Source organism: Prionailurus bengalensis, chromosome X (assembly GCF_016509475.1).
Source record: "Prionailurus bengalensis isolate Pbe53 chromosome X, Fcat_Pben_1.1_paternal_pri, whole genome shotgun sequence".
Lineage (NCBI taxonomy): Eukaryota > Metazoa > Chordata > Mammalia > Carnivora > Felidae > Prionailurus > Prionailurus bengalensis.
Window position 1 is genome coordinate 98,974,163 of NC_057361.1, and position 23,286 is coordinate 98,997,448.

Genomic DNA, 23,286 nt, shown 5'->3' on the forward strand with positions numbered 1-23,286 from the left:
ACATTTATTTATTTTTGAGAGACAGAGAGAGACAGAGCACAAGTGGGGGAGGGGCAGAGAGAGGAGACACAGAATCCGAAGCAGGCTTCAGGCTCCGAGCTGCCAGCACAGAGCCCGATGCGGGGCTCGAACCCACAAACCATGAGATCATGACCTGAGCTGAAGTCGGACGCTCAACCAACTGAGCCACGCAGGTGCCCCTCTAAGATTTTATTTTTAAGTATTCTTTACACCCAACCTGGGGCTCACACTTACAACCATGAGATCAAGGGTCACATGCTCTACCGACTGGGCCAGCCAAGCCCCCTACCACATTTTCTTTCTCCATTCATCTATCAATGGACACTTGAGTTGTTTCCATATCTTAGCTATTGTAAATACTGCTACAGTAAACATGGGGTGCATATTTCTTTTCAAATTAGTATTTTCGTTTTCTTTGGGAAAACACCCAGGAGTGCAATTGCCAGATTGTGTGGTTTCTATTTTAAACATTTTGAGGAAACTCCATACTGTTTCCCATAGTGGCTGCACCAATTTACAGTCACACCAACAGTGCACCAGGGTTCCCTTTTCTCGATATCCTTCCCAATATTTGTTATTTCTTATCTTTTTGATTCTAGCCATTCTGACAGGTATAAAGTGACATCTCACTGTGGTTTTGATTTGCATTTCCCTGATAACTAGTGATGTTGAGTATCTTTTCATGTGTCTGTTGGCCATCTCTGTATCTTCTTTGGGAAAACGTCTATTCCACTATTCTGCCCATTTTTAAATCATTATGTGTGGGGGTTTTTTTGGTGTTGAGTTATATGGGTTCCTTAGATATTCTGGATATTAACCCCCTTATCAGATATATCATTTGCAGTCGTCTTCTCCATTAAGTACATTTCCTTTTCATTTTGTTGATGGCTTCCTTTGCTGTGAAAAAGCTTTGTAGTTTGATGTAGTCCTATTCATTTATTTTTGCTTTTTTTGCCCTTGCCTGAGAAAACAAGTCCAAAAAACATTGCTAAGACTGATGTTCAAGAGTTTATTGCCTAAGTTTTCTTTTTTTAATGTTTATTTATTTTGAGAGAGAGAGAGAGAGAGAGACAGAGAGACAGAGAGAGACAGAGAGTGCACGTGCACAAGTGGGGGAGGGGGAGACAGAGGGAAACAGAGAATCCCAAGCAGGCTACGTGCTGTCAGCGCAAGGCCTGACGTGAGGCTTGATCTCATGAACCATGAGCTCATGACCTGAGCTGAAATCAAAAGTTGGACACCTAACTGACTGAGTCACCCAGGCACCCCACTGCCTATGTTTTCTTTTAAGAGTTTTGTGGTTTCAGGTTTTACATTTAGGTTTTTAATCCATTTTGAGTTTATTTTTGTGTATGGTGTAAAACAGTGGTCCAGTTTCATTCTTTTGCACGTAGCTGTCCAGTGTTCCCCATACCATTTATTTAGGAGACTGCCTTTTTTCCATTGTATAGTCTTACCTCCTTTGGCATAGATTAATTGGCCATATAACTGTGGGTTTATTTCTGGGCTCTCTATTCTCTTCTACTGATCTATGTGTCTGTCTATTTTTATGTCAGTACCACACTGTTTTGATTATTACAGCTTTGTAGTATAGTTTGAAATCTGAGCATATAATACTTTCTGCTTTGTTCTTTTTTCTAAAGATTGCGTTGGCTGCTCAGGGTCTCATGTTATTTCATACAAGTTTTAGGATTATTTGTTCCAGTTCTGTGAAAAATGCCATTGGTATTTTGATTGGGATTGCATTGAATCTGCAGATTGCTTTGGGTAGTATGGACATTTTAAGAATATTAATTTTTCTAGGGGCGCCTGGGTGGCGCAGTCGGTTAAGCGTCCGACTTCAGCCAGGTCACGATCTCGCGGTCTGGGAGTTCGAGCCCCGTGTCAGGCTCTGGGCTGATGGCTCGGAGCCTGGAGCCTGTTTCCGATTCTGTGTCTCCCTCGCTCTCTGCCCCTCCCCCGTTCATGCTCTGTCTCTCTCTGTCCCAAAAATAAATAAACGTTGAAAAAAAAATTAAAAAAAAAGAATATTAATTTTTCTAACCCATGAGCATAGTATATTTTTCTACATATTTGCATCATCTTCAATTTCTTTCATCAATGTCTTATACTTTTCAGAGTACAGGTCTTTCACCTCCTTAAATTTATTACTAAGTATTTTATTCTTTTTGATGCAATTGTGTATGGGATTGTTTTCTTAATTTCTTTTTCTGACTGTTATTAGTGTAGAAAAATGCAACAGAGAGGCGCCTGGGTGGCTCAGTCGATTAAGTGTCTGACTCTTGGTTTCGGCTCAGGTCATAAGGTCAAGCCCTGTGTCGGGCTCTGTGCTGACAGTGTGGAGCCTATTTGGGATTCTCTCTCTCCCTCTGTCTTTGCCCCTCCCTGCGTGCACTCTCTCTATCTCTCTCTCAAAATAAATGAAATAAGCTTAAAAAAAGAAAAATGCAACATATTTCTATTAATTTTGTATCCTTCAACTTACTGAATTCATTTATTAGTTCAAATAGTTTTTTGGTGGAGTCTAGGGTTTTCTATATATTGTATATCATGTCACCTGCAAATAGTGACAGTTTTTCTTCTTCCTTGCCAATTTGGATGCCTTTTATTTTATTTTTATTTTTATTTTTTTGTTAATCACCACAGCTAGAACTTCCAGTATTATGCTGAATAAAATTGGCAAGAACGGGAATGGGCATCCTTGTCTTGTTCCTGATCTTAGAGTTAAGTTCTCGGCTTTTCACAGTTGAGTATGGTGCTAGCTATGAGTATGTCACATGTGGCCTTTATTACGTTAAGGTGCGTTCCCTCTATACTCACTTTGTTGAGAGTTTTTGTCATAATTGAATTTTGAATTCTGTCAAATGCTTTTTCTTAATTTATTAAGATGATCATGGGTGCCTGGCTGGCTCAGTCGGTTGAGCGTCAGACTTTGGCTCAGGACTTTGTCTCAGGCCATGATCTCAGTTTGTGAGTTCAAGTCTCGCATTGGGCTCTCTGCTGTCAGCGTGGAGCCACTTTGGATCCTCTGTCCCTCTCTCTCTGCACCTCCCCTGCTTGCTCCCTTTCTCTCAAAAATAAACATTTAAAAATTAAGGAAGATGACCTTATCATTTTTATCCTTCATTTTGTTCATGTGGTGTATCTCATTGATTGAGATAAGGATGTTAAACCATCCTTTCATCCCTGGAATAAATCCCACTTGATCATGGTGTATGATCCATTTATGTATCGTTGAATTTAACTCGCTAATATATTGTTGAGGATTGTTGCATCTATGTTTATCAGGGATATTAACCTGTAATTTTCCTTTTTGTAGTATCTCTGGTTTTGGTATTAGGGTAATTTTGGCCTCATGGAATGAATTTGAAAGCATTTTTTCCTCTTCAAGTTTCTGAAATAGTTTGAGAAGGATAGGTGTTGACTCTCTTTAAGTGTCTAATATAATTTACACGTGAAGCCATCTGGTCCTGGACTTTTGTTTGTTGAGAGTTTTTGACTATTGATTCAATTTTATTACTAGTAAGTGGCCTGTTCAGATTTTCTGTTTATTCATGATTCAATCTTGGAGGTTTGTATGTTTCTAGGAATTTATTATTCTTCCAGCTTGTGCAATTTGTTGGCATTTGGCATATATATATTTTTTTGTAGTACTCCCTTAAGAAGCTTTGTGATTCTGTGGTGTCCCTTGTAACTTCTCTTTCATTTCTGATTTTACTCACTTGAGTCCCCTCTCTTTTTTCTTGATGAGTCTGGCTAAAGATTTATCAATTTTGTTTATCTTTTCAAAGAACTAGCTCTTAATTTCACTACCTTTCGTATTGCTTTTTTAGTCTCTATTTCATTTATTTCTGCTCTGATATTTATTCCTTATTATTATTATATATTTATTACTTTGGACTTTGTTGTTTTTCTAGTTCCTTTAGGTGTAAGGTTAGATTATTTATTTAAGACTTTTCTTATTTCTTGATGTAGGCTTGTATTGTTATAAACTTGCTTCCTAGAGCTGCTTTTGCTGTGTCCCAAAGATTTTGGAATGTTATTATTTTCAACTTCATTTGTCTTATTTTTTAATTTTCTCTTACAGCGCTTTTGTCCTAAGGAAAGTTCCTACAGATTCCTGCCCCTCAGCACACCCCCTAAAATTAGTCAATAAATCTCCTTCATGTAAGGACCAGGTGCCTTTCAAACTGTTGCCTCTGTGCTGGGTCTGAGTTCACGCACAGACCCTTTAGTAATGGAGCCTGTTTTCTATAGCCCTCTGGCTCCCCTAGGAGATTCCCCTAGGAATTTCTACCTAGACAACCATGTCATCTGTGAACAAAGACAGTTTTATTTCTACCTTCCCCATCTACATACCTTTTATTTTACTTTGTCTTATTGCATTAGTTAGGCCTACCAGTATGATGTTCAATAAAAGTAGTTAGAGGGGACATCCCTGCTTTCTTCCTGATTTTAAGGTGAAAGCATCTAATTTCTCACCACTAAGTATGATAACTGTAGACATTTTTATAGATGTCCTTTATCATGTTGAGGAACTTCCTTTTTGTTCCTAGTTTGCTGAGCGTATTTAACATGAATTGGTGCTGGACCTTGTCAAGTGCTTTTTTCTGCATCTGATGATAGGATCATGTCATTTTTTCTTCTTTAGCCTGTTGATGTGATGGATTACATTAATTGACTTTTGAGTGTGAACCAGCCTTGGGTACCTGAGATGAATCCCGGTTGGTCATAGTATATAATTATTTTCATAACTTGTTGTATTTGATCTGCCAATATTTGGTTGATGGTTTTTGCATCTATATTAAGAGATACGGGTCTTTGGTTTTCCTTTTTTGTAATGTATTGTCTGGTTTTAGTATTAGGATGATGCTGATCTCATAGAATGAGTTAGAAAGCATTCCCCCTGCTTCTATTTTCTAGAACAGATTGTAGAGAATTTGTATCATGTATTATGTTTGGTAGAATTCCCCAGTAAACTCATTTGTGCCTGTTGCTTTCTGTTTTGGAAGGTTACTAATTATTGGCTCAGTTTTAAAATAGGTATAGACCTATTCATATAGTCTATTTCTCTTTTTATGAGTATTGTTAGATTATGTATTTCAAAGAATTGGTCCATTGCTTCTAAGTTATCAAATTTGTGACCTTAGAGTTGTTCATAATATTCTTTTATTATCCTTTTAACGTCAGTGGAATCAGAAGTGATGGCCCCCTTTCTTTTTTTTTTTGTTTAAAAAATTTTTTTAATGTTTATTAAGTTTTTGAGAGAGAAAGACAGAATTCTCAAAAGCAGGGTTCAGGCTCCGAGCTGTCAGCACAGAGCCCAACATGGGGCTTGAACTCACAAACTGTGAGATCATGACCTGAGCCGAAGTTGGATGCTTAACTGACTGAGCCACCCAGGTGCCCCATGATGGGCCCCTTTCATTTCTGATAGTAGCAATTTGTGTCTTCTCTTTTTTTCTTGGTTAGCCTGGACAGATACTTATCACTTTTGTCAATATTTTCAAAATAACCACCTTTTGGTTTCATTGATTTTCTCTATTGTTTTCTTGTTTTCAATTTCTTTGATTTTTGCTCTGAGTTTTTAATATCTTTTTTTCTCCTTACTTGCATTTAATTTCCTCTTCTTTCTCTAGGTTCCTAAGGTAGAAACTTAGATTATTAATTTTAGATTTTTCTTCTTTTCTAACATATGCATTCAGTGTGACAAATATCCCTCTATGCATCGATATCATTGCATCTCCAAATTTTGATAAGTTGTATTTCCATTTCCATTTAGTTAAAAATATTTTTTTCAGATTCTCTTGAGATTTATTCTTTGATCCATGTGTTATTTAGAAGTGTGTTTTATGGCCCAGAATATAGTCTGTTTTAGTGAATGTTTCATGTGAGCCTGAAAACAATGTGCATTCTGCTGTTGTTGAAGTATTCTACAAAGGTCAATTAGATCTGGTTTATTCATGATGCTCTTAGTTCAATTATATTTGATTATACTGATTTTCTACCTGCTGTATTTGTCAATTAGTAATAGAGGGGATGTTAAAGTTCTCAAGTACAACAGTAGATTTGTCTATTTCTCCTTGTAGTTCTGTCAATTTTGACTCATGTGTTTTGACACTGGGTTGACACATTAAGGTTTGCTGTCTTCTGGAAAATTGAATCTTTTGCTGTTATGTAATGGCCCTCTTTATCCCTGATAATTGTCCTTGTTCTGAAGCGTGCTTTGTCTGAAGTACTCCAGCTTTCTTTTGCTTAATGTTAGCATGGTATATCTTTCTCCATACCTTCAATGCCTCCATACCTTCAATTTATCTCTCTTTACATGTAAAGTAGGTTTCCTGGGGCGCCTGGGTGGCTCAGTCCGTTAAGCATGTGACTTCGGTTCAGGTCATGATCTCACGGTTTGTGAGTTTGAGCCCGGTGTCGGGCTCTGTGCTGACAGTTCAGAGCCTGGAGCCTGCTTCGGATTCTGTGTCTCCCTCTCTCTGTGTCCCTCCCCTGCTCACACTCTGTCTCTCTCTTTCAAAAATAAATAAACATTAAAAAAACAAAGTAGGTTTCTTGTTGGCAACATATAGTTGGCTCTTGTGTTTTTTAAATCCAGTCTTACAGTCTCTATCTTTTAATTGCCATAGACTATTCGCATTTAAAATTGTTATTGATATATTCAGATTAGTATCTACCATTTTTGTAATTGCTTTGTATTCATTGTCATTGTTCTTGGTTTCTGTTTTATCTTCCACTCTTTTTCTGCCTTCTCTGGTTTTAATTGAGATTTTTTATTATGATTCAATTTTCTCTATTCTCTTTTTTTTTTAATTTTTTTTCAACGTTTTTATTTATTTTTGGGACAGAGAGAGACAGAGCATGAACGGGGGAGGGGCAGAGAGAGAGGGAGACACAGAATTGGAAACAGGCTCCAGGCTCTGAGCCATCAGCCCAGAGCCCGACGCGGGGCTCGAACTCCTGGACCGCGAGATCGTGACCTGGCTGAAGTCGGACGCTCAACCGACTGTGCCACCCAGGCGCCCCTCTATTCTCTTAACATACCAATAACACTTAGAAAAAAAATTTTTAGTGGTTACCCTAGAATTTGCAATATGCATTTACAAGAAGTCTAAGTCCACTTCCAAATAACACTATATCATTTTACTCGTAGTACAAATACCTTATGCACAGTGTTCCCAATTCCTCTCTCCTGTCTTTTATAACATTGCTGTCATTCATTTCACTTATCCATATGCTATAATCACTGAAGACATTTTTACTGTTATTATTTTGGACAAACTGTTATCTGTTAGATCACATAAAAATATTATAAATAAAATGTTTCATCTTACCTTCATTTATTATTTCTCTAACACCTTTTCTTTCTTTATGCAAATCTGAATTTCTTTTTTTAAAATTTTTATTTATTTAAGTAATCTCTACCCCCCAATGTGGGACTTGAACTCACGACCCCAAGATCCAGAGTCGCATGCTTCTCCAAACTGAGCCAGCCAGGTACCCCACAAGTCTGAGTTTGTGACCTCCTCTCTAAGTGCTCCTCCTCTCTAAGTGCTAATTTTCCTCCTCTCTAAGTGCTCCTGTTAACATTTCTTGCAAAGGAGGTATACTGGTGACAAATTTTCTTAATTTTTATTTGTCTGAGAAAGTCTTTATTTCTCCACACTTTTGAAGGATAACTTTGATGGATACAGAATTCTAGGTTAATGGATTTTTTTTCCTCCAACACTTTAAATATTTCACTTCACTTAGGGCACCTGGGTAGCTCAGTCAATGGAGCATCTGACTCTTGATTTCAGCTCAGGTCATGATCCCAGGGTCATGGGATCGTGCCCTGTATCAGGCTCCACGCTGAGCGTGGAGCCTGCTTAAGATTCGCTCTCTCCCTCCCTGTGCACCTCTTCCTCGCTTGTACTCTCTCTCTCAAAAACATTTTTTTTCCACTTCACCATCTTCTTGCTTGCATGTTTTCTAAAGAGAAGTCTGATGTGATCCTTATCCTTGCTCCTGTATAGGTATTCTGGCTTCTTTCAAGATTTTCTCTTTGCCTTTGATTTTCTACAGTTTGAATATGATATGCCCCAGTATAGATTTTTTTTGGTGTTTATCCTGCTTGATGTTCTGTGAACTTCCTGGATCTGTTGTTTGGTGTCTGCCGTTAATTTGGAACAAGTCTCTGCCAGTATAACTTTTTTTTTGAAGGTTTAAAAGATTTTTTGAGTATAGTTGACACACAATGTTGTATTAGTTTCAGGTGTACAGCATAGTGATTTAATGCAATCCCTACCAAAATACCAATAGCATTTTTCACAAAACTAAAACAATACTAAAATTTGTATGGTACCACAGAAGACCCCCAATAGCCAAAGCAATCTTGAGAAAGAAAAACAAAGCCGGAGGTATCACGATTCCAGATTTCAAGATATACTACAAAGCTGGAGTCATCAGAGAAGTATGGTACCAGCATCCAAATAGACACACAGATCAATGCAACAGAACAGAGAGCCCAGAAAGAAATCCACACTCATATGGTCAATGGACTTATGCCAAAGGAGGCAAGAACATACATTAGGGAAAAGACAGTCTCATCAATAAACGGTGTTGGGAAAACTGGACAGCTACACGCAAAAGAATGAATTTGAACTACTTTCTAACACCACACACAAAAATAAACTCAAAATGGATTGAAGACTTAAATTGGAGATCTGCCAATTTTACTTTAAACATTTCCTCCACTCTTTTTTCTTTCTCCTCCTTCTGGCATCCCCGTCACACGTTACACCTCTTGCAGTTGTCTACAGCTCTTAGGTGGTCTGTTTTGTTTTGTTTCCTTCATTCTTTTTTCTCTTTGTTTTTCATTTTCAGAAGTTTCTATTGTCATATTGGGGAGCTTCTGTCATATTGGGAAGTTGCTGTTGTCATATCTTCCAACTCATTGATCCTTACTTGCCTTGTACAGTCTATCGATAAGCCCATCAAAGGCACTCTTCAGGGGCACCTGGCTGGCTCAGTTGGTGGAATGTGTGACTCTTGGTTTCAGGGTTGTGAGTTTGAGTCCCATGTTGGGTATAGACATTACTTAAAATCTTAAAAAAAAAAAAGGCCTTCTCCAGTTCTGTCACAGTGTTTTTGTTTTCGAGTATTTCCTTTTGATTCTTTCTTAGAGTTTTTATTTCTTGGCTTTACATTATTCATATGTTCTTGCATATTGTCCACTTTTTTCATGAGAGACTTTAGCATATTAATCATAGTTATTTTATTATTTTATTTTTTGATACATTTTATTATTTTTAGAAGTTTATCTAGTTTGAGAGAGAGAGAGAGAGAGGTAGTGGGGGAGGGGCAGAGAGAGAGGAAGAGAGAATCCCGAGCAGGCTCTGTGCTGTCACTGCAGAGCCTGATGCAAGGCTCCATTTCATGAACTGTGAGATCGTGACCTGAGCTGAAATCAAGAGTCAGATGCCTAATGGACTGAGCCACCCAGATGCCCCAAATCATAGTAATTTTAAATTCCACATCAAATAATTCCAAAATTTCTGCCATATTTGAGTCTACTTCTGATGCTATGTCTCTTCAGAATATGTGGGGTTTTTTTGTTTTTGTTTTTTGGGTTTTTTTAGCATGCCTTATACCTTTTATTGAAAGCCAGATGTGATGTACTGGGTAAAAGAACTGGAGTAGGTAGTGTTTTAGTGCAAGGTTTTCTGTTTATCTGGCTAGGAATTAGGATGTGTTTACTGTTTGCTGTGTCAGAGGCTAAAATTCCCTTTAGTGTCCTTGTTTTTGTCTTGGCTGTCATCTTTGAGTTTCCCTAGAGGCTTCTTCTTAAATAGGGTCTGAGGCTTGCAGTTCTTTCAGGTGTAGTCCACTATTAAACAGGAGCACTATTCATTTGGTGGTAAGTCTGTGGGGAGGAAAAACGTTCTATAGTCCTATGATTAGATCTCAGTCCTTTAGGGAGTCCGTCTCCCTGGGCTGTGACCTTTACAAGGGCTTCTCAGCTTCCCCACCCTTTCCTCTAAGTAAGTGAGACAGGAAGGCTGGAAGGGGCCAGAGTTGGGTGTACCCACCCCTTCCACCGTCACCCAGGCTTTGGTAAAACCCAAGTCCCTTAGGCTGTGGTTAGTTTCCCTTCAGGGTAGGCCTTGGTTGAGAAAATCAGAGAGCTCTGGATATGTTTCAAAATAGTTTTCCCCTCTCCCTGCTTTAAGCAAGTAGAGTTTTCTTCAATTTTTACAGTGATAGCTCCTTGGAACCCTTCCCTGGCCAGAGTATTAACTCTTAAGGCAATCCATACTAAGCTTCTAAAATTTGTCAATTACAGGGCGCCTGGTGGCTCAGTCAGTTAAGTGTCCAACTCTTGATCTCAGCTCAGGTCTTGATATCAGGGTCATCAGTTCAAGCCCTGCGTTGGGCTCCATGCTGGGTATGCAGCCTACTTAAAAAATAATAAATAAAATAATAAAATAAAATAAAATGATATAAAACTCATCAATTATAGTTTACTGTGTTCCAACTCATATTGGCTCTAACTGTGGGTTTCTGCTTAGGCTTCTGCTTCTGGCAAACTGTGTTTATCGGTTTTCTCCCTACTTTCCAGGGCAGCAGTTTGCCCTATGACCTCAGTGCTCTAACAGATCTAAGAAGAATTGTTTTCAGTTTATTCCATTCTTTCTTGTTATGAAGATGAGAATTCTTTCCTTATTCTTTACATTTTGGACTGGAAACTGGAAGTCCTTGTCTTTCTTTTTAAAGTGTGAGAGTTTGGGGTGCCTGGTGGCTCAGTTGGTTGAGCGTCTGACTCTTGATTTTGGCTCTGGTCATGATCTCACAGTTTTTGGGATCGAGCCCTACATCGGGCTCTGCACTAACATGCGGAGCCTGCTTAAGATTCTCTCCCTCTCTCTCTGCCCCTCCAATGAGTGCTCTCTCTCAAAGTAAATAAATATTTAAAAATAAAGTGTGAGAATTCTATATTTCCATTAATATTGTGTGTTCACACACTGCTTACCATTCAGACAGGGAAAGGGACTTTGCATTTTCTCTGAAAAATCACAGCTTAATCCACTTTTTTAAAGTAACTACTTTTCGGGGCACCTGGATGGCTCAGTCGGTTGAGCGTCCAACTTTCACTCAGGTCATGATCTCCCGGTCTGTGAGTTTGAGCCCCGTGTCGGGCTCTGTGCTGACAGCTCAGCGCCTGGAGCCTGCTTCCCATTCTGTGTCTCCCTCTCTCTGTGCCCCTTCCCCGCTCATTCTCTCTCTCTCTCTCTCTCTCTCTCTCTCTCTCTCTCTCTCTCTCTGTCAAAAGTAAATAAACATTAAAAAAATTTAAAAATAACCACTTTTCACTTTATTTACTTATTGTATTATATACATCATTAACGTTATATGTTGCCTTAAGTCCTAAGACAGAGAATAAATGGATGAACGAATGAATAACAAATAAGGTAGTTTAAACCATAGAAAAGAGAATCCATTTAATGGGTGCAAGAACAAGAAGAAATGAGAAATACTTAGTTCATACCTAATGCTTTAATCTGCTTTTTAATCGAGAAATATTGCATAAAGGTATATTAATGTGAATCTGTCATTCAGCAGAACGTCTAACATATGGGGTTATTTTGGTTAATGAAATGTTCTGGTGACCCAGTGGCCCAGGTGGCTCAGTCAGTTGAGTGTCCGACTCTCGATTTTGACTCAGGTCCTGATCCTAGGGTCATGGGATCAAGCCCCGCATTGGGCTCCAAGCTGAGCATAGAGCCTACTTGGGATTCTCTCTCTCTCTCTTCCTCTGCCCCTGTTTCCCACTCACATTCTCTGTTTCTAAGATAAAAAAAGAAAGAAAAGAAATGTGAAAACATGCACTACATTTTTCTCTCAAATTCAAAGAATTTATTAACGTGAATTGTATATTTGTTTCAGTGAATTTCATTGGAGCCACTGTCAGTTGTGTGACCTTAGGCATGTTATTTGGCCTCTCTCTGTGCTAGTTTCCTCGTCTGCATAAGAGGTTAGTGGTAATTCATGCAGGTTGCTTAGCACAGTACTTGGTACACAGTAAGCCCGCAGAAAACTGTAGCTATTATTGTCATTATTCATTGCTGTTACATGTAAACCACCACCTCGCCGTATTGGGGGAAACAAAAAATGCAGAAGACTCAGTCTCGTGCAAGAATTATTCAAAAATATCACTTGTCTATTGCCCAGGGGTTAAGGTCTTCTCCTGGTTGTCAGGGGAAGGAATGGTGACAAGGAGCAGGCTGAGGCTAATGGACCTCAATTCTCTGGACTTGAATTTGAATTTGGTTGCTCTTCTTAGACAGTCACCTCATGATGGTGAGCTCTCTTTCCTCATCTTTCACACCCACATCTCAACCAGGATGGTGGTCAGCTTTCTTATTTCTGGAATAAACGGACTGAACACTCTTTTAAGCTAAAGGTTAAGTGGCGTTTTGAAACTATAGAATGCATTCATCTAATGGAAGGACAGGTTTGGCCGTGGAGACCCCTGAAGTCTAAGTCTCTAAAAATAGAGCTACCCTATGACCCAGCAATAGCACTACCAGGATTTACCCAAGGGATACAGGAGTGCTGATGCATAGGGGCACATGTACCCCAATATTTATAGCAGCACTTTCAACAATAGCCAAATTATGGAAAGAGTCTAAATGTCCAGCAACTGATGAATGGATAAAAAGATGTGGTTTATATATACGATGGAATAGTACTTGGCAATGAGAAAGAATGAAATCTGGCCATTTGCAGCAATGTGGATGGAACTGGAAGGTATTATGCTAAGTGAAATAAGTCAGTCAGAGAAGGACAGATATCATATGTTTTCACTCACATGTGGATCCTGAGAAACTTCACAGAAGACCATGGGGGAGGGGAAGGGGGAAAAATAGTTATAAACAGAGAGGGAGGGAGGCAAACCATAAGACACTGTTAAATACAGAGAACAAACTGAGGGTGGATGGGGGGGGAGAGGGGAACATGGGTGATGGGCATTGAGGAGGGCACTTGTTAGGATGAGCACTGGGTGTTGTATGGAAGCGATGAGCCATGGGAGTCTACCCCCAAAACAAGAGCACGCTGTACACGCTGTATGTTAGCTAATTTGACAATAGATTATATTTAAAAAAACCCTGAAAAACATAAAATAAATAGCAGAAGAACCAATTTAACACCTTGAAATATTTTTGCCTGAATCTCTGTTGGAATTGAGGTTTTGATGTGGTGGGTGGGCCTACAGAATTCATTGGAATTTCTTTTGCTTAAAATGAAGAAATAAGACCCTTCTGGATGTTTCTTGGGCTGTTGTGGTTATGCGCCTGGGCCAGGGTTGAGTTAAAAGGAGGGTAGGCAAGTGAGAAAAAGAGAAAAGACAGCTCTGTTGCTTGACCTTGTGATGGGGGCTATGGAAGGAGATGTAAGGAACTCATCTGCATTTGAGCCTGAGTTCTGTTTTTTTCCTTTCCCTTCTATGCCCAGCTGGCCAGAACCATCTCCTCGTGCCCCACTGGCTACCTCCCAGAGGAAGTGATGAGCTGCCAGCCTCCCTCACTCTCCCGCTCCCTAAACCTCATCAATAGCTCTGGGCCCAGCTGTTGACATGGATTTCTTCCTCCCCTAGATCTCCACAGTCTCTTTTTCCACTTCCTGTTTAAAAACATCATTTGTTTCATCCTTTGTCTCTCTTCTTCAAGGGAGAAGTGGACAGAGGCTTTTCCTTGGTCTTTATCTTGCCTCCATTTCCCCCCCCCCCCACCCCCCAAACCAAGATTCTTGGGCCTGGAATATGAGAATGTTGAGCTCCGAATCTGCAATTCTCATAGCAGCTCTAATTTTGTCTGGTACTGTGCTTAGGATGGGTTGAGGCATCTCAATTATGCACCCAGGCCTGAATGCCACCCCTTAAATCTCTTGTGTCCCTTGATTTTATATTTTTTTTCTTAAAGTAGGCTCCATGCCCAACGTGGGGCTTGAACTCACGACCCTGAGATCAAGAGTCACGGGCTCTACTGACTGAGCCAGCCTGGCGCCCCGTGTCCTTTGATTTTAAAAGCAAGAGTGCGTGCAGGCGGCACCTTTTGTATTTTTAGAATCCAAAATATTGGCCTGTAAATGTTGGGAATTAAGACATTCACCGTGAGACCTACCCTTTGTGTGGAAGGGATGGAGGGGGACTACAGCTCAATGCATTTGAAAATTGTATTTCTAGGGGCACCTGGATGGCTCAGTTGGTTACGCGTCCGACCTCAGCCCAGGTCATGATCTCACAGTTCACGAGTTCCAGCCCCGCATCGGGCTCTGTGCTGACAGTGTAGAGGCTGCTTGGGATTCTCTCTTTCCCTCTCTGCCCTTCCCCTCCCTCCCTCAAAAATAAACAAATAAACATTTTTTAAAGTTAATTCACCACACATTCAGAGCTGGCATTTGCTCACAGGTTGCGCCACAGGTTGGCAAACTTGGTTTTGAAAGGAGACTGGGAGAAATGAGGGCGGTTATGATGGAAGCACACCTGGCCTTTTGTGGAAAGGGTACAAATCGCATCACTCTCTCAAGGCCCGAAATTGTAAGCACCAGGAGGCTGAATGTCTGTAGGGGAGGTTGGTAACTTTTCCTATTTTCCTAGAAGTAAAATGACTCGGCGAGGAGTTGGGAACTTTGAGTCTCCAGCCCTTTGGAGAAAAGAGTTCTAGGCAGGATGCAGGTGGCAAGCGCTGAGGCACTGAGCCTGAGCTGGCGTGTGCTGCCCAGAGCTGGATGATCTAGGTCTCGGGGGAGGGCACGGCCACCCAGGGGCTGAGGAACTCTGCGCGCTTTCTTGAGCTGCCTGCTCCACTGTTCTGGGCCTATGTCCCAAATCTGTGAAATGAAGGGAGTGGACTGGATGACCTTGAAAACCCCTTGCGGTGCAGAGACTACTGAGGTTTCTTCCCCTAAGCCGGGTACAGAAGAGAAAGGTACTTGGCTTGGAAGAGCCACGTGGCACAATGGGACTGGTTCTCCGTGGATGCCCGTCTTTTACCGCAGGGCCAAAATGAGCGTTTGTCTCACTTGCCGAATTAAAAAAACCTCATGTGAGAGTTCCACAAAGGAAAATGAGAATATGGTTCCTAAGATGATCTGGCCGAGGCAAGGACCGGCTCTCGCTGGGACACCTTACCGCCTGGGCTTAATGGGGGTGAGCAGAAGTCTCACTGAGCCCCGATGAAGGTAATGGCACGCAGCATTCCTAGGATGAGGGCTATGATACCATAGCAACTGACTCCCGAGGTGTCCGCTCCAGGCGTTGAGAAGCCCAGGCCACATGTGGGCTACAGCAGGTCAAATGAGGCCAAGTTTAGCTTCCCTAGCAGGAAATGCAGTGGAGGATTCTATTTTAGCTCTCTTATTTCACCTCCGGGACGCCAGCGTTTCCCAGAGGTATCGTATCAGCACCAAACGACTGCATGGCAGGTCAGCACATCCACGCGTGTGCTCCGAGGACGCCCAATGATAAGCACGACACCCCATCACCTCAATTCTGGCAAACGTATTTCTGTTCTTTTTATTATTTACTTATTTATTTATTTAAAGCAGGCCCCATGCGGGGCTTAAACTCACGACCCTGAGATCAAGACCTGATCTGAGATCAAGTCAGACGCTTAGCCAACTGAGCCACCCAGGCACCCCAAAACATTTTTTCCTGTCCTTTTTAAAAGAACTCAGAACGGGGTGCCTGGGTGGCTCAGTTGGCTAAGCATCTGACTCTTGATTTCAGCCCAGGTCATGATCTCACAGTTCGTTGAGTTCAAGCCCTACGTTGGGCTCTGTGCTGACAGATCTCTCCCTCTCTCTCTGCCCCCTGCCCTGCTTGTGCTCTAATTAAATACATAAACTTAAAAAGACTAAAACGACTCAGAACAAACTCCATTTCCCCTACTTTGTATGTAATCGCAGTGACTCTTTGTTTAAAAACTTACTTTTCACACTTACCTAGGAAAATTTACATTGTTTGATGTGAAAAAGCTTTAGAAACTTTAGAAAGATCCAGAATGTTTAATTACTGTAAAATGCTGAAACTACTGTGTACTCCCCTCCCCGAGACTGTGTTTATAACTTTTCAGCCCAAACTAACATCTACAGAGAACAGAAAAGGGACTTGTTATTCTCGCAGGCAGTCTGAGCATGAAAAAAGAAATGTTGTTAGTGTGTCAGACTAGATATGAATGTTAACTGCAGGATTTGGGCTGAGTGCCGTCTGGCTTTCAGTCTCAGCATGGCAAAGCCACGTGTTTGACTAAAAATTTTGTTTTGGGGCACCTGGGTGGCTCAGTCGGTTAAGCACCCGACTCTCAGTTTGGGCTCAGGTCGTGATCTCATGGATGTGAGATCGAGCCCCGTGTCTGGCTCTGCACCGGGCTCGGAGCCTGCTTGGGATTCTCTCTCCCTCCCTCTCTCTCCCTGTCTCCCTCTCTCTCTGCCCTTCCCTTGCTTACGTGCACATGCTCTCTCTCTCTCAAAATAATAAAAATAAAAATATTGTTTTCAAAATCATCTGGTGAGGGTGGCAGTGGGCATGCACAGGTGCATTCCTGAATGTTCCTCTCTCTCAACAGGGGCCCCAGCAGGTTGGACTTTTAAACAGGTTTCCCTCAACGATACCTAATGGGTTATTCATCCTCTGAAACCTCTTGAGAGTTAAAAGGATGATCTGATGAGGAAGGCCTGGTTTGGAGGGCCCAGGGGGACTGTGGCTTCTTACTGGGATGTAAGAGCTGCTGACACCCTGAATTACTGCCATGATATTTTTTGTCTATAGAATTAAGGAAAGTTTAGACAAACTGGGTCCAAATTCACTAAAACTCCATACCACCAGATCTACACCCCATCTGCATGACTGCACTCACATACATACCATGGAACAAAAATAACAAACTCATCCCGGATTTTGTTTTTCACAAATAATCTCTTAATACAACATGACCTGCTACCGTCTCAAATGGTTATCTTTTGACGCACGAATTAGACATCACTGCCCAAACAAATGAAAGAATATTTCAAATTAACACAGGTAAGAATCTGGCATAAATTGAAACCCTCCCCTTACCCAGCACCAAATTCCATAAAACCCATCTCTTCAAAATAGTACCACCAAAAAAAAAAAAAAAATCCTTAGATGTTAGAAAGTCCTCGAGAATATTCACTCATAGAGCTCAATCTGTGCCGTATCTTCAAGGTATATGTTTGTATGCAATTCTTCTCTAAGGTTTTCACCCTTCTTAGCTCAGTGAAACTGTATTAAAAATTGTTCTTGGGGGGGCGCCTGGGTGGCGCAGTCGGTTAAGCGTCCGACTTCAGCCAGGTCACGATCTCGCGGTCCGGGAGTTCGAGCCCCGCGTCAGGCTCTGGGCTCATGGCTCAGAGCCTGGAGCCTGTTTCCGATTCTGTGTCTCCCTCTCTCTCTGCCCCTCCCCCGTTCATGCTCTGTCTCTCTCTGTCGCAAAAATAAATAAACGTTGAAAAAAAAATTTTTTTTTTAATAAAAAAAATAAAAAAAAATTGTTCTTGGGGCGCCTGGGTGGTTCAATCGGTTAAGCGTCCGACGTCAGTTCAGTTCAGATCTCATGGTTTGTGAGTTTGAGCCCCGCGTCGGGTTCTCTGCTGTCAGTGAAGAGCCTGCTTTGGATCCTCTGTCTCTCTCTCTCTGTACCTCCCTCGCCCGTGTTCTATTGCTGTCAAAAATAAATAAATATTTTAAAAAATTGTTCTTAGGGTTGGGGTGCCTGGGTGGCTCAGTCAGTCTGACATCGGGTCAGGTCATGATTTCATGGCTCGTGAGTTCGAGTCCCACATGGGGCTCTGTGTTGACAGCTCAGAGCCTGAAGCCTCCTTCCGATTCTGTGTCTCCCTCTCTCTCTGCCCTCCTTCTCTCGCATTCTGTCTCTCTCCCTCTCTCAAAAATAAATAACGTTAAAAAAGAAAGAAAAAAATTGTTCTTAGGGTACCCTGGTGGCTTTTGATATCTCTCTCTCTCCCCCTCTGCTCCTCTCCCCGACGTGCACTCTTCCTCTCTCAAATTTAAAAAAAAAAAAATGGTTATTTCCCAGGTTTTGGCACCAAAAAAAATTATTTGCTTCAAATTTTTCAAAATGTTTATTTATTTTTGAGAGAGACAGAGACAGAGCATGAGCAGGGGAGGGGCAGAGAGTGAGGGAGACACAGAATCCAAAGCAGGCTCCAAGCTCTGAGTGGTCAGCATAGGGCCCAACAAGGGGCTCGGACCCATGAGCCATGAGATCATGACCTGAGCCGAAGTCGGACGCTTGACTGAGCCATCCAGGTGCCCCTGTTTGCTTCAATTTCTAAACAAATCTCCAGTTTCCTCCAACCCTCCACTATAATGTTTTCAGGCTGACACATGAGAGTTTCAGAACATTAAAAGTAGGGCCGCCACTTTCTACAATGCTTTACTACAGACTAAAACAGCAGGAGAACCAGGCACTTGGACTTTAAAGCCGTCTCCCTGCATTCGTCTTGGTGTAACTAAACAGACATTAGTTACTCATATCGTGTGTTCTCTGTATGTGAATAATTCCCTTACCCCAAGGCCTGAATGTACTTTTGTGTGTGTGTGGATTTAGCTAAGAACTTATGCCTGGTTTTAAATATTTAAAGTAACAATACAGTCGAACCCTCTCATAACCTAGGTCCTTTGTGTGTTAATGTGCATAGTTCCCAGATTTAACTGAGCCCAACATGACTCCACACAGAAATGCTCCCTAAAAGACGTGTTAGAAGGAGTTGAGCTTGGGGCACCTGGTTGGCTCAGTTGGTTAAGTGTCCAATTTCAGCTCAGGTCATGATGTCGGGCTCTGTGCTGATGGTGTGGAGCCTGCTTGGGATTCTCTCTTCCCACCCCACCCCCCACCTCTCAAAATAAATAAACTTTTACAAAAAAGGAGTTGAACTTTATCTACCCTTGATAAATAAAACGTTAAAAAAATTAAAAAAAAAAACAAAAAAGGAGTTGAACTTTGTCTACCCTTGATTTTGTACAGGGAATTCGAAGAAGCAGTTTGGTTCTCTTTTACTGTTTTCCTTTAAGAAATCAAGATCCTTCTGGTAATGGGCAATTTTCACAAACTGGGGTGTACTTATCCCAACTTCCATTCACCAAAGACCTAAAGTTCAAAACTTATTTCCCAAACATGGAAAAGGTAACCGAAGCAACAACTTGAGAATGTCTAGAACAAAAGTGTCCAAGACCCAAAGCAGATTTTAAAACGGCTGCCCAGCCACATTGCTTTTTTCAAGTTTACTGACCTGTGCCTCGGTTTGAGTCACATCCACACATATGGTAATCTCCTTTCTGAGGGAAGAAAATTGCCAATATTTAGTATCTGGAGTTGTGGATGAAATGAGATATACAATGTACAGTTCATGCTTGTTTTTAGATTTCTATTTTCCCCAATTCCCCAGCACACATTTCTGTAATACCCAAGTCTGGGCTTGCTTCAGGGACAACTTTCCTTTGTGAGCAAAATTTCAGGGTACGTTGAAATACTCAGAGTTCAAGATCAATATAACTTGAATCAAACGGATGCACAAAAAATTCCGGGACGACCAAATTATCAGCATTTTAAATAAAGACCAGATCCAACCCTGCACTTGCATGAGGGTGCCTGACTCGTCACCCTGATCTCAATCCTGAGCCAAGAGAATGAGATTTAGGAAAACAGGAGCGCGGCCCAAGTTTCTTGACGATTCATTTACATACTGCAGGAAAATATTTACCTCGATGCCCAGCCCTGTAGGCATCACTCCCACCTTGGACGGAGCGCAAGGGCTGGCAGATTTCGGTGGCTTCCAGCCCATAGGTAGCTTTGGCTCTGGAAGGGAGGGAGAGAGACCCGGGAGAGAGCCAAAGGCGTCCCATGCCGCCGAGCCCCTAGTGTCCTAGAGAACTGGGCGCCTCCAGAGCGAGCCACTCACCGCGCGAACACGTCGGGGTACTGGGTGCGTTGGAAAACTCTCTCCAGCTCCTTCAGTTCCAACCGCATGAACAGGTGGCGGAGGCGTGGCTGCCTGTCCTGGGGCTGCGGATCCTCGGTGGCCGCGTGGGCCTCCTGCTGCTGCTGCGGGGGCTCCTCTCCGCCGTCGCCGCCCTTCTGGATCTCGTCTACGGGGTCGGGAGCTCCCGCGCCGCCGTGGCTTTCTTCCCCTGCTGCTGCTGCTCCCCGCTCAGGTTCGGACAGTAGATCCTTCCCGATGTCTCCTCCAGTTACTGAGATCACGGTAGGCTTCGCGTCTGGAAAAGAAAAGAGAGAATCACTGCGTTGGAGCCCAGGGTGCGTGGGGCAGCGACCCGAGAGCAGCGACGCTGGCCGCGCGTCCCGTCCCCTCGCCTCTCCCAAGGAAAGGGCGTTTCCCACAGTTCGCCAAACGGATGTCCCGGTTCAGGCCCCGACCCTGCCGTTCTTGGAACTCATCGTCTCCCAGGCTTTGGGAAGCGGTGTCTTCTAGGGAGCTCCCGGGCGGAGGTTCCATGTCCCGAGCGCTGTCGACGCAGCCGTGCGCCTTTATAGACTCCGCGCTGCGGCCCGCGGCAACCCCCCGGGTCGGGTCGTCTTTCTGGCACGGGGTCCGGGTTACCGCGCGCCTACCCCTGGATCAACGGTCGCTCGCTTAGAACGCCCACTACCCTGGCACCTGCGTGCGTGGTGGGCGGGACCTGCCGGGGAGCACACGAGGCTGGGGCGTGGCCACGAGGTAGGCGGAGCGCTTGCTGGAAGCGTGCTGCGGGAGGGGGCGTGCCCGAGGGCTCTAACTAGCCGCTTGCCCGGAGCATTACCCTGGGGCAGGGGCCTTGCTGGGCGGTGCCAGCCAGCCGGGGGCGGGGCGGGGGCGGGGCACGAAACCTCCCACCAGCCCCCAGAGCCCTGAGAGAAGTGTGGCGAGAACGTCTCACCGCCGGGCTGTCGCTGCACCGAAGTCGGTGCGGGGCTGTCGCCCTAAGCTCCTCCAGCGCGAGGGACTCAGAGGGAGGGCTGGAGAAAGCGCGGGGCCCCTGGCAGCCCCAGCACGGAAGCGACGGTGGTCCCCCTCGCCGCGTGGGCTCTGAGCGCGCCTCTCCCCGCCGAGAAGTCGGTAGTTAATGGACGGGACTCTCTGGTTCGGCTCCCTTCGCACCCAGAGCCCACGAGCCGGGCTGGCGATTCAGACGAAACGATTAGCTGGGGGTGGGGGGGGGTGGGGGGGCTGCTTGCTCTGGGGTTTTGCAATAACACGCTGAAAGCGGAGCCCACCAAGCTTCCCTGGGCGATCAGGAGCGGGAGCTTGAAGCTAGGTTTGCAGAGCACCGTGGGTGCTCAGATCCACGCTGTAAAAAACCCAACCCGTCTCTTGCGAAAGCAACGAATATTCTAGATTGGTAGTAAGGAATTCAGGTTGGTAGTACAAGTGTAGAACCCTGCCCCCAGTTTTGTGCATCCAAGAATGCTTGCACTGCCCGCGGCCCTTCCTTTGGCCCTGGACTGTGGGGCTTGCCAACCTCTGCCTGTCAAGCTCCGCTGTCCCCTCTCTAGCTGTAGGTCCTCTGCAAAAGCGCACGTGTTTCTGCGCTGGGCGGGTGCTGGGGACTTGGGTTAGTTTCCAGGTTTTTACTCTCCTCCTTCTCCTCCTGTTCTTCTTGGTCCTCTTCGTCTTTCTCCATCTGCCTTTGTCTAGAACCACCTTCCTGAGTTCTTGCTCTGCTCTGATAAACGTCTAATAAAAAAGAAGGCAGATTGAGGGCTCTGTTTCTCCCTTCCAAAAATATTTTGCATAGTGTCGAATACCGCTTAATGACAGTCTGCGCGCCCCTGCCACTTCCTCTGGCTAAAGTCAAAAAATATGTATGTATAGGTACCCAGTGCCCAATAACTCGCTGGACCTGGTGCGAATGAAAGCTAACTTACACCCTGATGCCGAATCAGCAATCACGTAATGATCCGGTATCAGAAAGACGTCAGCATCTTAGTCCCTCAAGGAACATATGAACTATTCAGTGCTGTCCTCTTGGATAAGATCCAGGGTCATCGATTTTTCATAAACACCTTCTCATAAACACCATTCATACAATCCAGTTTTTAAGAAGTCCAAATATTTTGATGGTTTTCAATTTTACCCATGTCTCAAGGATGGGTGAAGAATTCATAGAATTTCGAGGATGGTGAAAGTCAAGTTTTTCTTTATTTTTTTGATGTTTATTTATTTTTGAGAGAGAGACAGACAGACAGAACGCGAGCGGGGGAGGGGCAGAGAAAGAGGGAGACCCAGAATCCAAAGCAGGTTCCAGGCTCCAGGCTCTGAGCTGTCAGCACAGCGATGTGGGGCTCAAACCCATGAATCAGAAGATCATGACCTGAGCTGAAGTCAGATGCTTAACTGACTGAGCCACCCAGGCGCCCCAAAAGTCATGATTTTAATTATGTCCTTAAGATTTCTCTTTACTTTTCATCACCAGTAACCTGAGCTCTGGTCCCTGGAATTAAGCACCATCAAGCTCTCGTATTAGTAAATTTAATTTAGATCCCGCCTCAAAAAAAAAAAAAATGTTTTGCAGGTGGGAATGTGTTAGTACCCTGAGTACTGAGAATAGCCTCTAATAATGGGTCCCATGCTCAACAATGTACATGATTTATCCTGCTTTTACTTTCACAACCACCACTGTCATCAGACCCATTTAATAAAAGAAATGAAACCATTTTCATAGGCTCCTAAAATTATGGGGGCCCCTGTCCACCTCACATTATTCCAATTCATAACAATTATCACCTACTGTGCGCGCCAAGTAAACATACTCTCTCAATGCCTCTTGTTCCTGAAGGGTGAGTACAAAAACAGTTACAGGATGGTGGTGGAATTCACTTTGAAAAAGCTGTCAAACCATTTCATTTCCACAGCCTCTCCCTAACTACTCAAGCCTCCTCAGGCCGCTCATGCTGGCTTCCGCAGGCCTCCCCCTCTCTCGGCTAGATACTCTACGATCGGTTTGGGCTTGGGATCAGTTATAACATGAGAGACCTACAGTGGTTAGGATCACGGTGTGCGTTAGCCTGGCTAGAACCCCCATTACAGTTTGCGTGGTGTGGTCTCTCATATTTGAGATTTCCACAATTTATTCCAGCGCTTTCTTTTTTAATGTTTATTTATTTTGGGGAGAGAGAGAGAGAGACAGAGAGAGAGACAGAGAGACAGAGCATGAGCGAGGGAGGGCCAGTTAGA

At 43.3% G+C, this 23,286-nt stretch overlaps 1 protein-coding gene across 1 annotated transcript; it reads right to left on the reverse strand.

Annotated features, from left to right (window-relative positions):
* Positions 1-17,706: 17,706 nt before the first annotated feature.
* Positions 17,707-20,773, reverse strand: LOC122476879 (rhox homeobox family member 1-like). Its single transcript, XM_043569759.1, has 4 exons — positions 20,490-20,773; positions 20,014-20,329; positions 19,345-19,390; positions 17,707-17,753 (listed from the first exon to the last, which is right to left on the reverse strand). Exons 1-4 carry the CDS (start codon positions 20,566-20,568, stop codon positions 17,748-17,750), a joined length of 447 nt encoding a protein of 148 aa, XP_043425694.1. The 5' UTR covers positions 20,569-20,773; the 3' UTR covers positions 17,707-17,747.
* Positions 20,774-23,286: the final 2,513 nt, after the last annotated feature.

Coding starts and splice junctions, on each gene's coding strand:
- LOC122476879 (XM_043569759.1), bottom strand. CDS start 20,568: ATGGAACCTCCGCCCGGGAGCTCCCTAGAAGACACCGCTTCCCAAAGC. Junction 20,330..20,489: donor TGAGTTCCAAGAACGGCAGG/GTCGGGGCCTGA, acceptor TTTCTTTTCCAG/ACGCGAAGCCTACCGTGATC. Junction 19,391..20,013: donor TACCCCGACGTGTTCGCGCG/GTGAGTGGCTCG, acceptor TTCTTCCCTCAG/AAAGGAGATTACCATATGTG.